This window comes from Sander vitreus, chromosome 12, assembly GCF_031162955.1.
Source record: "Sander vitreus isolate 19-12246 chromosome 12, sanVit1, whole genome shotgun sequence".
NCBI lineage: Eukaryota > Metazoa > Chordata > Actinopteri > Perciformes > Percidae > Sander > Sander vitreus.
The window spans coordinates 23,508,253-23,525,345 of record NC_135866.1 but is presented as its reverse complement, the minus strand read 5'-3'; the positions used below and the strand labels follow the sequence as shown (position 1 = coordinate 23,525,345).

Here is a 17,093-nt window from a genome sequence, read left to right as displayed (position 1 = left end):
TCTTAAAGGTGTTAGTATTTATATAAAAAATAATATTTCAAGAAGCACGTGGACTTAAGCAAAGCATAATCTTTTACGCACTGGAATTTTGACTTTCCAGCACTCCCCCAAAAGGGTCGCACTCCCTTACTGTTGCCAGGTTTAGTGTCGCCAGGTTTAGTGTCGCCCCCTGTAACTACACCAAAGGGAATGTTTGGATTTCCACTTCACACACTTATTCACACACTTGTATGTCTTACTCAGTGATGACTATACAGTGAAAAGAAATGTAGATTTTTTTTGTTTAATAAATAACCCTCTGGCAAAGCTGAAAAAAGCAGAACGTTTAGTGTCATGTGTGTTTTGAAAGATGTGTCCTTACACTCCATCGGCTTTGGGATGCAAAATAATGTTCATATTCAACCATTTAGTCATTCATATGGAATTATGGATGCTTGTTTTAGTCACAGCCTACTTTATGCACATAGGTATTCACCTGCTTGACGCGCATGAATGCCATTTGTATTTGTTTACATTACTGGTTGCCCTGGGGGAGGTGGGTGTGTGTGTGTGTGTGTGTGTGTGTGTGTGTGTGTGTGTGTGTGTGTGTGTGTGTGTGTGTGTGTGTGTGTGTGTGTTTGTGTGTGTGTGTGTGTGTGTGTGTGTGTGTGTGTGTGTGTGTGTATGTGTGTGTGTTGGGGGGAGTAGAAGCCGCACCTCCCGGAAAGGAGCTTGTATAAGAGGCTCGTCAGCTCCGTTGATATTCGCATTCTGAACGCTCCTCATCTGTCAAAGTTACCAAACAGGCGCTCCATGGACAGAGAGCAAAGTCTCTGTTCGCGTTTACAGTTTTAAATTCTTGCCTTTTGTCATTTAACCGGTCAGCATGGCTATGGCTGAAGCAGTGATGCCTGCCATAACATCGTTTCCAAGTGGTCAAACGATGGAAGGAAAACAGTTCGACAATGTAAGTAGAGGGAATTAAGTTGTATTTATGTTTTTGTAGATTTGGGGTTAGGGTTGCATGATTGTAGATTTAGTTCTGATTGTTGGTTGGTTTGTTTTTGTTTTTTCTAATTGTCCCGTCTGCTCTCCTGTACAGATGTGCAAGCTGGATCAGTGTGCACGCAGCAGCGCAACAGGTGGCGCAGGCAACCCGCTCATCGAAGTGGAGTTCAGCATAGTGCAGTCTCCTGCTTTACTGGCCAAAGACGACGACGAGCTGGGGAGATTCGTGGACCTCGAGTTCATTTTGTCTAACACCATAGACTCCGATATTGTGAGCAACAACGGGAACATTTCTCCGCAGCCGTGCTTGTACTCCCTGCCGGAGTCACCGGAGAGCTGCAGCGGTAGTTGTGTGCCAGACTGTAGCGACCGCCCTCCATCTCACCTGGCCGCGCAGAGCTACCACGGCACGGTAAGCTTCACGGGCTCGAGCCCAGTCCGCAGTCTCATGGAGGAGCTTCTCACGCCAGAGATGAGTTACCCGGGGGAGAGTTCACCGGAGTGCGAAGGTAGGGCGAGAGGCGTGCGGGAGTACACCGAACTGCGAGCGTTGAATCAGGTCCCGGTTTCAGCTACTCCCGCTCATCACCAAGTAGCCACGTCTTCTCCACCGCTTGGATACAAAATCAAAACCGAGCCCATAGGCCAGTCTTGTATGATGGCTACTGGTGACTTTATGGCACAGATGTATGAGACTCATCAGATGCGCTCCGTGCACCAAGGAGTTTTTACGCACCACCAGGCTACAGTCCCAGGTGCGTTGCCGGGATTCGGTGCGCACCCCATGCATCACCCTGCCCTTCAGGGACGCACAGACTGCCATTTGGCACCTATTAACTCTCATCCTCAACACCCTAATCAACACCATCTCCAAAATCAGTACATGAACGCACCCTACCTGCCGCAGTACGCGCACCAGAGTTTGGCACAGTTTCAAGGACAGTACAGCATCCACAGAGAGCCAGTCCGCGGTCACCAGCAGCACCATCCAGCTTCTATGCAGGGGATGATGCTCACTCCTCCTTCGTCGCCATCGTTGCTGGAGTTTTACGCTCAGGATGAGGCCGGGAGCATCAAACAGAAACGAGGCCGCAGGTCGTGGCCTAGAAAACGCGCTGCGACGCACAGCTGTGATTTCCCTGGTTGTGGAAAAACCTACACCAAGAGCTCCCACCTCAAAGCCCACATGAGAACACACACAGGTGAGCACATTTCTAAACCCACAATCTATTTTAATTGTCAGTTGTTCACCTATTTTGATTCCATACTTGTTAATGCTCTGTATAAGCTGCAATCTAAACAAAGTCTTTTGCTTACGTCTCTCAGGTGAAAAGCCCTACCACTGTAACTGGGAAGGCTGCGGCTGGAAGTTTGCCAGGTCAGATGAGCTGACCCGTCACTTCAGAAAGCACACCGGACACCGACCTTTCCAGTGTCACCTGTGTGAGCGTGCGTTTTCCCGCTCAGATCACCTGGCTCTCCACATGAAGAGGCACATGTAGGCCAACTTCTGGATACTTTTGTATCCAAATCCATCATGGGATCATGCCTGGAGCATCCCAGAAGAAGCACGAGTTGTCCCCTCATTATTGGACAGTTTGTGCATCTGGCTCAAACCAATGAAACAAAACGTTCCTGTAAGGGCTTTAGCATATGAACGGTGCCTTTGTAGAGAGTTTACAGCAACCTGATCATACCCTGTGGTACCACACATGGGGACATTTTATGTTTTTCAAAACAAGTGCCTTTCTATCAGAAAATAAGAATGAATGCTGGTGTTTTTTGTACATATCTGTGGAAATATGAACTTTGGCTAAATTATAGTAGTTTCTATTTAAGACATTTCCTTGCCCTGTCTCTGAAATAAGTTATTGATTGTTAGTGAGTGCCTTAACAAGACTGCGTAAATGCTTCCCAAAGGGGAAAAAAAACTCACTGCGGGCAGGACCCAGAACTTTGTACATATTTGTAAATTGTATTTTTAAATGTTTACATCTTCTATCTTTAATACTACTCAAATCAGGTCAAGGGTTTTTATTGACAATTTTTATTCTATTTTCTCAAGGTTGTTAGTCTACAAAATAGATGTTATAGATTTGCTCAGCTGTGTAGACCTACATTTCAGATTTGTTTTTGTTCTGTGAAGGTTTGCTTGACCTATGCTAACAAGTACAGGTACTAAAGTTTATTTTCAGCCTCTTTGATTCCAAACATAACCCTTACTTCACTCAATATAAATGTTATTCTACAGCTCAGTGTTTTCTGGGGATACAAGTTTTTGTTACGGAAGATTTGTAAGAATGAAGAAATCCACTGCAACCAATGGTTGATCGGCTGTACTTGAAACAGAATTGCCACTCAGATGTATAATTTTTCAACAATTTTATGTGCTCAGAAAATTAAAAGTACTTTTACAAAATATGTCTGCCATTGCCTCTTTTTCCGCCCACACAATTCATTTAACTCTAGATCTACTTTCAGTTTATACAGGTCTGCTGGCGCTGATCATTTTTCGTTATTTCGATTGCATTCTTAGTATTGCGTGGCTAAAAGAAGAAAAGAGAAACAAATCCTTCTTCAGTTGAACAGAAAGGCTTAGAACCTAAGAGTTTTTACAGTCTGTCTTGGACACGTGTGTAACACAAAAAGTGATGCTGACATCAGCGGTCAGTCATCCATCTAACAAAGTTTGTGTATCCTCTTTGCAAATTGAGATCACACATTTTCTGTAAGTCCTACAATTTCAGCATTTTATAGAACATAATGATCTCTACAGTCTAAGGAGAAGGGAAACTGAAAATCTATGTTGTCAGTGTAACGTTGCATTTACATCAACATTTGTAAAGGTTGCAGGCATAGTTTAAGGATCAAGACATTACGTGGTCTATAATAAGCATTACCATAAAAACAATAAGCATCTTTACAACTGATAGTATAACAGTTGTAATGATGAATAGGATTTTTTTTAGGATATTGTATGCATGGTCCAGAACCTCTCAGTTTTCTATCACTGCTTATGAAAGACCGCCCTCTACTGTTTGTTTATATTATAACATCTGCCTTATCTAACAGGCTGTGTTTACCAGTTTAAATGGATTAGGGGTGTAACAAATTACATTTACTCTCGTTACTGTAATGGAGTCGTTGGGGGCGGCATTAGCTTAGTTTGCAGGGACTTGGAACCAGAGGGTAGCGGTTCAAGTCCAGTACTCACCATGGTATGGTGTGTGGACTTATAGTTGAAGAGGTGCCGGTTCACCATCACTCTGACATCTCTCCACTAATGCATGTCTGTAGGCCCTGTGTGTGCACATGTGTGTGTATTTTGGGCCTTTGTGTGTGTCATGAATAATACACACATATGCAGTCCAAGGGCCCCCACCCCATCTGGTCTTTGAGTGCCGTTTTTCTCAGTGGTGTAGTCTACGTGATAAGCAGGTATACGCAGTATACCCACTAAGAAAGCTCAAGGATTTCCACATACCTACTTAAAAATGCCCAATGACACGCAACAACATACTTTCCATTATATTTTTGATATATTTTGAATTTCCATCTGTTTTTCTTCTTAACATAGGCTAAATAAAGGTATTTCCACCGTAAATTGGTGCATAAAAGTGTATCTGAATACAGGAAATGAAGTCGTTGATGATCAAAACATCCCTGGGGAGGACACCCAGACCCCCCACTATGATATGCCGCCCCCTCGCCAAAAGGCTGATTCTGGCCAATATATATACAGTACAGTATACCCACTACAATACATTAGACTACACCACTGGTTTTTCTTACATCTAGCCGCTCTCTTTTCACAAATTTGTGAACTATGGCCTTCTCTATAGCCATAGTGCTGAGTCACCTTGATTCATCTAACTTCGCACTTACTCCTCCTTCTTCTTCCACTTCTTTATCTACACTACTTTCTAAGCTTTTTTCAAGTTCCATCATCCTCTTCATTGCTGAAGCATAATACAGGATAAACGTGAGATTTTAGAAGTATAGCCCCACTTGGCATATTAGGCACAGTCTAGCCTACATGACAAGTTGGTATAGTGTATATCATAGATTTTTTGGTAAATGGATGTACTTTTCACATGATTAAAACCACTCAAGTAATAAATATTTGAAGTACTGAGCTTGAAGTGTAGATCTTTCTGTCTGGAGGATGTATTGTGCCACTTTCTATGCTATGTCTTAGTTTCCCCACTAGGTGTCCTCTTTGCTTTAGTTTCTGCATAGTATTCAGTATCTCTAAATCAGTTATGTACACCTGTTTTAATTAGTACTGCTTATCTTCTGTGTTCAACCTATTTGAGTCCCTTTGTTATGTTTGTAGCTTGATTTTTGTCACAGCAAAATAATGTAACAGCATTAAAGCAGTTATAATAAACAATACAAACCCAGCAACAAAGGACAATAAGTGAAAAAGGTTTGTTTGTGATGGATGCAGAGAGGATGGTGTGTTATAGTTGGCTATGGTATAATGAGTAGAGGTGGGTTTTCAATCTAGATCTAAAAATGTCAACTGGGTTGGCTTCTTCAACATGTAGTGGGAGGCCAGTCCAAAGATGAGGCACGGTAGGAGAATGCTCTACAACCAACTGTTTTTTGTTTACTAGGGGAATGACCAGGAGACCAGCATCAAGGGAGCGGAAAGTGCCAGTGTATATGGTGTAATAAGCTCAAATAAATAAGGTGGTGCGAGTCCGTGCAGGGTCTTATATGTTAAAAGAAGAACCTTAAAATCAGCTTATGTTACACCTCATCTCCTACTAAGTTGTGGTGAACTGCGGTAGCTGTCTTTTTAACCACATACATTTGGTTTTACACTTCTACTAGGGCCTTCTCACAGCAGACCTATTGATTTGTCATAAAAGCACAGGTGTTACTAATAACACTAATGATGGCTCCATTGTATTTAAGTGTTGCAGTGAAGGTGAGCCAGCATGCACAATACCAGGAACCTGAAATCAAAGCAGCAAAATGGAAGTCAGCCGTCATTAATTCTATTATTTGCACCTGTGCTTTTCAAGTCAAAATGTCTTCCTTGTAAAAGGCCTATACAGTCTGCATATCCTTAAACATACAGCATTGTGTTAGGCATTTTTCACAGCAGACATTTTGTCCCACAGTGGGAAAAGCACAGGTGTTACTGATATCATTAACAGGGTCTGAATTCTATTCAAGTGTCCCAGTATAAGCCATGCCAGTGAGCCAGCAGCTGAAGCATTGAAATGGAATACAACCATCATTCATTTTATAATTTACACCTGTGCTTTTCCTACTGTAAAAAAAATCCTATTCTGACTTCACACATTTGCTTTATTTACAATAATATTGTATTATTACTGATGTACATCACTACCTAGACCACAATTTGCACTAACTGTATATTGTCTCTTCTCTACATTCAGCATTTATATAGACTGTCAATTCATATACATTGTGTTATAACTGATCTACTTCACTAACTAGACCACTAGACTAACTGTTTATTGACTCTTTACACCATCTCAGCAGAGATATAGACTCTCTGTTCATGTATATTGCATATCCACCTACTTACTTGCACCTCACTACGTCCCTTAACTTATTCGGCACTTTATGTAGCATATTGTATTCTGTGTTCTTGTACTGTATTGAATGTGAAACTATTTGTTGTCTTGCACGCCTACGCTTTTTTTGGCCAGGTCGCCATTGCAAATGAGAACCTGTTCTCAATGGCCTACCTGGTTAAATAAAGGTTAAATAAAAAAATAAAATAACATATCCAGGTCACATTTTTGTTGAAAAGTAGCATAATTGAACACTTAGTAGTTATGTTTCTGAGTTTATTTGTGTGCAATATATTTGTGAAGGAAAAGACATTTTTATTTATTCAGAAGCTTGTTTGGTATCAAGGAGTGATCAATGACTTGTCATGAAGGAGTAGTGTTTTTACAGTCAGGGTGATGTTATGCTGCATCTGAGAGCTGGGTTTAATTTAGTGATACAATTAGGTAAACCATTAAAGGAAATTAAATTGCAAAAGAATAGAAATACAGAATCTTACTTACTATTGGAATACTCTACCAATTCTTTAAATGCACTAATTAAATAAACACTGCTATTTTTCTTACTAACTTCTAAAATGAAAAAGCCAAAGGGGAGTATTTTGTTTAGTACTTTTAGTCAGTTAAAATTTGTGAAAGGATTTCTGTCATTCTGTGTATTTTCTGCCAGTTTCTTTCTTCTTTTGGCTGAAACATGAATTTTCTGACCATAATTCAAACCAAAATGAAAACATAATTTCTTTAGCATCCTAGCTCTGATGAGGTTCTGATAGAATACTTATGGGTAAGACGTATGGGAGCTGTAGTTTGTTGAAGGAATTAGAAGCTAGTGGAGCCAAAGCTAATCCTGAAGTGCTTTTTGGCTCTCCATTATTCCACCATGAGTTGTTGGACTGATACCAAGTGACACAAAGATGAATCATTATGAGGCAACTGGAAAGATGGTCTCTAATTTAAGTCCCTAATATAGGTCCCTAATTTGATTTCAAGCCCTGAATGCACAACGATCTACAGAAACAGTTTTTCACATTGTACGGATTTAATCCCATTCATGGTAATTGCAGTTTTCTGTATGTGTCTGTGCTTAAGTGGAAGAATAATTATCATATGTACTTACCTGATTTATCATGGCCACAGCACTGGCTCATTAACAAAGTACCTGTACTTAGCACCTTTAAGGCAGCCTGGATCAGTGAAAAGCACTAGTAATCAAGTTTATCATGGGTGAAAACCTGTAATTATCATAGTTTGGGCCTGAAGCATTGCCCATAATACATCAACAACAGTATGCGGTATTTCAATAATTTTTGAAAATGAAGTGAAATAAATGAAAACAAATGATTTATTTTGTGACTTTATTGCTGTTGTAATGTGACTTGTTTTACAAAAATGATGGATGGTATTTTTAACTAGGCTATCTGGTTTTGAAAGATCAAGCTGGTTGGCACACATCCACCTTCTCATCTATTCTCCTCATCTGTTGCTGGAAAAATGTGACAGCCTTTGGAGAAATGCCAAATTAATTTTCAAACTGAGTGTGCTGTAGCCCTCAGTCCTTATGTATTATTCTGTACACAAACCTAAGCAACTTGTAGAGAATACTAATTAGCAAAATCAGTTTTATGTATCTAGTTTCGATATTGGTAATATAGAGGAACGATGACATTGGAAAAGTCCGATCACAAGACTTATTGGGCTTTATGTTTATGCACGGAGTAATAGCAGTTGCTGGTTACTTCTTCTTAATAATAATACTTCTAGTTCTTTAAACAGTCTGAAATCTGTGAAAACCCACTTTCAGACTGCGTAACTCAGATATCGCAACTTTATGAAATGAACAATCCGACAGTCACACTTTCCATAGCAATTGTTCAAGGCACACAGGTGTGAAAATGAGCAGAGCTTCTATTTTCCACATATTGCTCCATTGTGCTTCACATCCCTGCATCTGCATGCTGTATTACACTCACCGCCTCTCTGTTGCCAACAATGAGAGCTTTGTTCTTTCAGAGATAGATGGCAGAAGTGTGACCAAAGTCTGCATCAAGTTCTACCTTCACTCGTCATAAGACGGGGTTATGCTTGAAACGAAAGTGTTTGTTTGATGTGTTGTGCAACCAGGTCATAGGGCAAAATTGTTTTGTTCCGAATGGCCAACTGCTGTCATAGAGGGGGGCCAGACACAATGAATCACACAAATGGTGATAATGGCACACACTTTTAGACAATCTTTCCTGGAAGGCATTCCGTGTTTCACTCATTTGTACATATGAAAAGTGACAGAAGTACTTGTGTCAAGAATCAAAGAGAGCTTGAGGGAGAAGTTCATACCATCCCTGCCTTTTCAGTTGGCCAATCACAATATGACGTGGATGTGAATATAGGATTGGGGGTTTTGGAAAGTTACAGAAATGATGCATTGCCCTCAATTCTGAGTGAGACAGGTGTGAGCCAGCAGGTTTCATGGAGCCTTTATAGTCTATGTATTTATTCCTGAGGCCCTAGCAGATCACTGGCTGTAATAGCATCTCAAATGTTAGTGACGGTTTACTTGCTCACCTGCGATAATGGATCAGAATACATGCTTTAGTATTTTGACCTGAGTATTATTTAGTCTACGTTCTAATGCCTTGACATCAAGCCAGCAACTCACGAAATTAACTCCTTTAATGAGGGTTCCTGAAACTGCGTCAAACTTGTACACTAATTATTACTTTGATAATGATTAAAAAATTTTCCTGGGTCAAATGTGATCCTGAGTGGATTCAATAACTGACCATCTGTCCTGAGAGAAAAGGGTTTAACGTTTTTGTGGCAGCATGGATGATAGTGTATCAGATATAAAGGTTGTCTTATTGACTTTTTATGCAATATTTTGCATAGACCACGGATAATATCTAAAAATGCAGATACTACACTCTGTCTTTGGACAATCTATAAAAAAAAGCAAGTGGAAAATGCAGTTTCTACACTCTTTGAGTGTTAAAGATACCACTACTGGCAATCAGTGTTTGTATACTGTGCAAATGAATCCACAAGTTGTAGCAAGGTCTGTGTTTGACCATTCCCCAATGCATGCTGGGATGGGCTCTGTCTCTTATTTAAAGTTACAGTTACTGCTGACCAAATAATGACTGTAGTCATTTACCTTGTGGCTTTATTTCTTGGAATTGGACTTACATATCGGTAAGAAGCACATTTATATCTGCCAGTTGTCTGCTCTCAATCTAATAAAACCAAACGTGATAAACATTTTAAATCGCCAACTCAGATTATTTCTTTAGTTAAAAGTCAGTATTGTGTATTAAACCACTTAGTAACATAACCCGGTTACTAGTTTACTTCAGTGGGAATGATAGATTAGTATTATGTGTAACTACCTGTGTGTGTGTGTGCGTGTGTGTGTGTGTGTGTGTGTGTGTGTGTGTGTGTGTGTGTGTGTTGTCAAGGAGGCAAATCTATGTGGTCTGAAGCCTTGTTTACCCAACACAAGGGATTCTGGGTTTTGACAGCTGTCACTAGATCAGAGGTCAAACTGCACACTCAGTGTGTCTGGACAGAAACCAAGGCAATAATCTTAAACGTGTTATAATAAAATGATTGAACTTAATGTGACAGTATGACTCTAATTATGACATATGGTGACATAAGATTAAAAAAATAAAAAATGGATCACATATAGAAATCATGCAAGATGTTGAGGGGGCTTTCTCTCAGACATGCCATGCCCTAAGCACTCAACTATTATCTGTTTTGGTCAAAGAAGGGACACAGGGAAAACAAGATACAAGAGCCGACTTTACTGTACAGAATCAAAATCAGATCAGAAAAGGATTTATTGCCAAGTAAGTAACACTTACAAGTCAAGTCAAGTCAATTTATTTATGGAGCACATTTAAAACCAACCTAGGCTGAACAAAGTGCTGTACAAAGTTATATTATGTTATAAAAACAAAGGAAGACAATAAAAATATAGACACAATGAACAAACAACACACTTCTATACAAATGTCCCTAAACTAAATCATACGCCAAAGAATAAGACGAGACTTAAAGATCTCGGCAGTAGAGGAGGACCTAATATGAATGGGAAGTGTGTTCCAGAGTCTCGGGGCCACAACGGAGAAGACACGATCACCCTTTGTTTTCATCCAAGACTGTGGAATAGCTAAAAGGAACTGATTAGAGTGATGTAGGGTAAGGAGATCAGCAATATATAAAAGGAGCCAATCCATGTAATGCCTTAAAAACGAGTAACATTACCTTAAAATCGATTCTATATTTGACCGGTAACCAGTGAAGAGAAGCTAATATCGGCAAGATATGATCCCTCCTTCTGGTACCAGTCAACAATCTAGCAGCCGCATTCTGGACAAGCTGCAGGCGTGATAAAAATGATTGGCAAATCCCAAAATACAAGGAATTGCAGTAGTCAATACGAGACGAAAATAAGAGCATGAATAAGAGTCTCCAAGTCCTTACGACAGAGGAAGGATTTTAGTTTAGCAATAGTCCTGAGATGAAAAAAGCTACATTTGACAACAGAACTAATGTGTTTGTCACAGTACAAGGAATTTGCCTTGGTTGATGGTGCATACATGAACATATTAAACATTAATATGAAATAAACTGTGTGCCCTCTACCCCTGTGTAGTGCGCTGCCTTGTCTCTCTCTCCTCCCCCCTTCCCTGTGTGTTTTGTTTACAGGAGTGGAGTCAGGTGTGCAGTAGTCACTGGGCCAGCTGCTACTCATCAGCCTCATCCTGCTCTGCTATATATACCCGGTTCATTCCTACACTCTGCGCCAGATCGTAAACTACTCTACTCAGTCAGTTATGCTTCCAGCCTTTGAAAAGCTTGTTACCATCTGTACCTTCCTAATCCTGTTTTCCCTCTACCCTAGTTGCTTGTCCTGAATCCTGCCTTCACTCTACTCCTGCACACATGGCTCTGGATTTGTGGAAATCCATCTCTGGATACCCCCTGGACCCTATAGACCTTTTTCACGGCAGACATGTTGACATGTCATAGTAGGAAAATCACAGGTGTATTCAGAACCATTAATGATGGCTGCATTCCACTTAGGAGAGGCCCTGGTATTGTGCATGCTGACTCACTGAACTAGCTTACTGGGACACTTGATGGAATTGAGCCATCATTAAGGTTATCAATTTCAGCTGTGCTTTTCCTACTATGACAAGTCAAAAATGTCTGCTGTGAAAAAGGTCCGTTGGATACCTTTCCCCCTGAATCTCAAACTGCTGGATTTCCCATGACCCCTCTGCCTGTTCCCTCAGACCTGGATCTCTCCCTGAAATCTGCCCCTAGCACATTGAGTATTCAGTTTAATAAATCTTGTTTTGTTCACGTTCACTTTCCCGGTCTCTGTCTCTGAAATTCTGCATTTGAGTCCAAGTCAGCTAACCTTAACATAAACAATAAATACAGAAACAAATATGTACAATATAACTATGTAACACTAGGATAAAAGAGGCTGTATGGATTAGTGCAGGACGTGCAAAAATGTTGAGTGATGTACAAAAGTTCCGGATATAAAGATCCCTAGATTTTGGGTGTGTTGCATCTTTCAGCTTGAAAAACTTGCTCCTCATATCCATATCATTTTTTTTCAACTACAAACATGAACGGCAGTGGAATGTAACAAACCTCCGCCTATGTTGTAGGGTTGTGGACAGGCATTCAGGCAGAAGTAGAACAAACTGAAATCTAAATAGACAGAACATATGAGGAAAAAAAGGAACACCACTCATATGGTTATTTGTTGGGATTGAATGAAAGAAACAGAAGCCAAATTGGGACGATTAGGTTTTACAGTCTGGTTCAGCAAAACAAACAAAGGTAGAAGACACTGTGTGTGTGCGACAGTCATGGTCCTCCTGCCACTCACAAACTGTCTAGTTTTTCTGGGCACTGTCAAAGATGCTTCAGTGCTGGAATGACACTGTTTGGCACTGAGAACTGAGGGGACTATGAAATGTACAGATGAGCTCAGATTTCACCAAAGAGCACATGCACCATCTACTAGCATGAACATTGCTCCACCAGTATTGAGATTTGAGAGAAGTCTGAATTTATTGCAAACCCAGTTACAGTATGTCACCGGTATGTTCAAAAAATAGCTAGCTAGCTAGTCACTATTTCTATATGGATAGATATTAAAGTATCTTGTGAGTGCTAAAATGTGCCCTAAAATGCATACATATGTACATTAGTTCAATAATAAAAACCTTAATTTAAATTATCTCATAGAATTTATCTAAAACAAACATGAGCAGCTTTCTAATAAGAACAGCATGTACAATTTAGCGGGTATATCTGTCTTAAAGCTGCACTAATCAATATTTTTATCCTAACAATGGATCAAATAACGTGTAATGCGAAAGGGGTCATTCATAGCATATCGCACAGATCGGTGCATTCTCACGAACGGGTCCGTATGATATCGTAAGAAAATGTATGCACACCAAAACATATGATATCCTACGAAATTAAGAGACCGCCGGCTGGTCAAGTGACGCCGGCTGGCTACGAGCTTCATGACGCCGAGCGGCAGTTGCTAGCAGTTTAGGCCGCTACACAGCTTCGCGACGCCAGTTACAGACTTCTGACACAGCTTGATCGTATCAGCGGCAGTTAGTCTAGATGTGTTTAGCCAAAAATGGGTGACTTTGAGCCAGGTACAGAGCACCGCGAGCTGCCACTCGTTTCGGCGGATATTACGGTTAAATTTAGTCCACAAAATATAAGCGTTTTGCTGCGACGAACGTAATGATTAGTCACCAAAACGATTAGTTAAGATTAGGAAAAAGATCGTGGTTTGGATTAAAACACATTTCCTGGGTGAAAGTCTATATTTTTCCCCCGGGAAGTGAACTCAGCCCCCCTGTCCTGTGTTTTAACACCCACTTGTCCACCCCGACCACCTCCCTACGCAGCCAGCTGCGTTCTTATACAGTGGCCGTCAATGTAGTGCACACAAAAAACGTGGAATGCTTACAAATTACAGTGCTTAACTTTTCATAGCTTTTTGAACGAATGGTTCATGGGAACAGGCTGCACAGATAATTACTACCTTCAGAGTGTTTTAGCATCTTTCAGCTATATTTTTTGTAATTCTGTAAATTCTATTGTATTGTTATACTGTATACTTAACAGTATTTTTTGTATATTTCTTACTGTCCTTTCTGTTTTTTATTCTTTACTAGTGCAGTGCCCGTTGAAAATGTGCCTGTTTGGAACGGGCCGATTGCTTGGCCTGTGGTATTGCTGCTTGTAGAATTCATCAAAACCAAATTGTACCCCAAAATTACTTACAGAAGGACCCCAACCACTTCATATGCAACTCCCCTGTATACCCTACTACTAACTTACTGATTTACCTGACAGAGAACGTTGCAGATTCAGAATGTAATCAGAAAATATCACAATGACAATGTGGAGTATTCAGACATTAGCCTCATGGACTCAGGGCGCAGTGTGCTACCCACCCGGCCCGTTATGAGAGCTAATCAGCACATATCTGCATTAATCAACCACCAGAACCGGACTGTGTGTGTGTGTGTGTGTGTGTGTGTGTGTGTGTGTGTGTGTGTGTGTGTGTGTGTGTGTGCGCGCCAGAGATGTTCACAAGTCCTTTTCTGGAAGTCCAAGTCAAGTCTCAAGTCTTTTGCCATGAGTCCAAGTCAAGTCTCAAGTCTCTGGCCATCTGATCTGTCCCTAACACTGTATTGTTAAATCTTATGAATTCAAAGCATGTCCTGTATCTACCATCCATACAGTACAGTATCAAAATCAGTTGTAGGATAACTATATGGGGTTTACTTAACACATCCCTCGGATGTCCGTGCGACGAGCTAGAAGCCGGGGCAGTCGCTTGCTGGCTGTCGCCTCACTTGATGGAGCTTCTGAACTCCGAAAACTTTGAAGCAAATTGTCAATTCGGCATCAATTTTCGCAAGTCTGCCTTTATTCGAAATCTAAACAGTTAATTTCTCGGCTAAAATGTTGTCAGAAGTGAATTTAATGATGAATAAGATGGTGAAAATTGTTAAAAATGTCCCGTTGTTGTTTCCGAGTTGGCAGTGGGCGTGACTTATAAGTTCGACACCTAGGAAAAGGGAAAAGACCCTGTTCTGAAGTAGGAGCTAAAAATGTACGCTACTGAGGCCAGAGGAACTTAGAAATCCCCAAATTTTTCATGTCGGAGCACGACGAAAAAAGTGTTCTAGGACTGTTTAGTTCTAAGAACTGCAAAAATCCCTCTGGTCGGAAAACCCCTCATGTAGCTAACGTTAGAAGCAGGAAAAGAGTCAAACTTGGCACCGCACTTACTGACACCGGTCAAGTTTGAAATCCATTGGACTAACTGTTCTAGAGATATGCACATAACACACACACACACACACACACACACACACACACACACACACACACACACACACACAGACAGCCAGACGTACCTGCAATTTATAGATAGATATGTTAAGTGAGTGTTGTACATTGAGAGCAAAGATTAACCGGAGTCAAATTTCTTGTTTGTTTACGCAAACCTGGCCAATAAAGCTGATTCTGATTGATTCATCAGAAGGAACCACAGCATCAGTCATTTCAAGGCCACATTTGATGAATTACATAACTTTTGATGTACCGTGTGCTCTTGCAAACACGTTCTTATCTGTGAAAATGCCACCTGTTCTGTACTCTGACATTCAATTACGAAACAACTATCGCTTATCGTTTCATAGGGTATTAGAAATATCTCCATCTAAGTATGTCTGCATACAGATGATAACAATGAAACAAATGAAGCGACAGTGAAACTATAAGGTGGGCTGAGGGACCGTGATGACAAATGGAACGGAAAACCCTTGGAAAGTTTAAAGGAAGTCTACCCACAGGAGTTTGAGGAACTTGGCCTAGTTTTGTTGCAGGAAACGAGTATAATGCTGTGCAATAAGGCATGTTTTTGATTAGCCTACATGTACCTGTTTGATGAATTCCATACTTTGTTTTAAAATGTACAATGATTTTTTTTGCATTTTGGATTATGTATTTTTTGTAGAACTTTGAGATTATCCACTCAAAATAAATTTAAATTTGAAACTTTATTTTGGTGTAAGTGTTCAGATCCTTTATATGTAAAAGTAGCAATACATCAAAAGTATCAAAAGTAAAAGTTCAGAAAAATGGCTACTGTGACTGGTGTATATTACATTTGAGATCATTAGATTGTTCTTACTGACACATGAATGCATAAGCAGCATTTTGCTGTTGCAGCTTGCCACAATTTCAAATCTAAAATCTGACAAGGACCCTAACTATATTGCTTTTCTGTAATATAATATTTTGTATTATGTCGAATATGAATCAGAAAAAAAGTTCCACCAATGGACAGTTTGTTTGGAGGCTGTCAAAGTCACAAACAAAAGTGTTTGTATCATACTGAATAGCCTATTCATTTCCAATCTTAATATTGTAATAGCCTAAAACTTTATAGTTATGGTTTTATCTAGGCCTACCATATTTCCATAAAGGCATGGCATTAGTTGCACCGTTATTTGTCCTTTGAAAATACTTTAAATTACTTATTTTTTTTATCTTAAATGACAGATCCAACAATTGACGCGTTTTCTTTGAGTCACCATTAGATTGTGTGGGTAATTAAAACATTCAAGCTGTGCAAACATTTTTGACCATCACCCCAAATATTTGAAAACCCTTCACCTCCCTCCTCTCCTCTCACCCCAGCTTCTGACCATCCCCGCGCCTGCATGCGTGTCTCCTCCTCCTCCGCCGCCTTCCCAGCAGCCCTACAACCTGATCGGTCCAAAAAAAAACAAACAAGGTAAAGCTTGCATCTGCATGTCAAAACCTACGAAGTGTCATCATCCATTCCTCGGCTGCATCTGTCATTCACAACACATTCTCTATTGTATTATATGTGGACGCCCCCGAAGCCTCCGTCTGTCACCAGTGGCATACATAGCCGAGGCTACCACACCTGTCTGGAGCATCGCATTGACTCAGTAGCCCTACCTCTTACCTTCACTGGGGCTGCTAGAGAATTCGCGTTATCATCAAATGACACTGTAGCCCACAGCATATCGGATGCAATCACATCTAATTGCACTGCTGGCAAACTGCCTGCAAACACACCACAAAGCCAACATCAGACGGGTTTCTGTGTGAGGAATCGTTGCAGCATGCTCTTGTAACAAAAGAATAAGCAACACATGCATTCATTCCTCCACTGAACACGTGTAGCTTCACATGCATTATGTCGTGAAGGAGCGTCACTTTGGTTTGATCACTCCCATATATGTTACTCTATCTATGGCACTCAAGTTCGGTTTTAATCGTCATATAAAGGATTTTATTTAAAAATGTGGAATGACTCAGGATTGATAGCCTACTTATTTGATTTTACATACAGCCTAATTAGGCAATAATTGAGCGCATCTTAATAGCATATAACCCAGTTGGGTGCATGTAGACAAATTGATAGCATACATCAACCTTCAAGTGTCTCTGACA

At 40.4% G+C, this 17,093-nt stretch overlaps 1 protein-coding gene across 1 annotated transcript; it reads left to right on the top strand.

The window, feature by feature from the left end:
* Positions 1-723: 723 nt before the first annotated feature.
* On the top strand, positions 724-3,408 carry klf17 (Kruppel like factor 17). Its single transcript, XM_078264750.1, has 3 exons — positions 724-946; positions 1,082-2,189; positions 2,314-3,408. The coding sequence occupies exons 1-3, from the start codon at positions 866-868 to the stop codon at positions 2,487-2,489; spliced, it is 1,365 nt and encodes a 454-aa protein (XP_078120876.1). The 5' UTR covers positions 724-865; the 3' UTR covers positions 2,490-3,408.
* Positions 3,409-17,093: the final 13,685 nt, after the last annotated feature.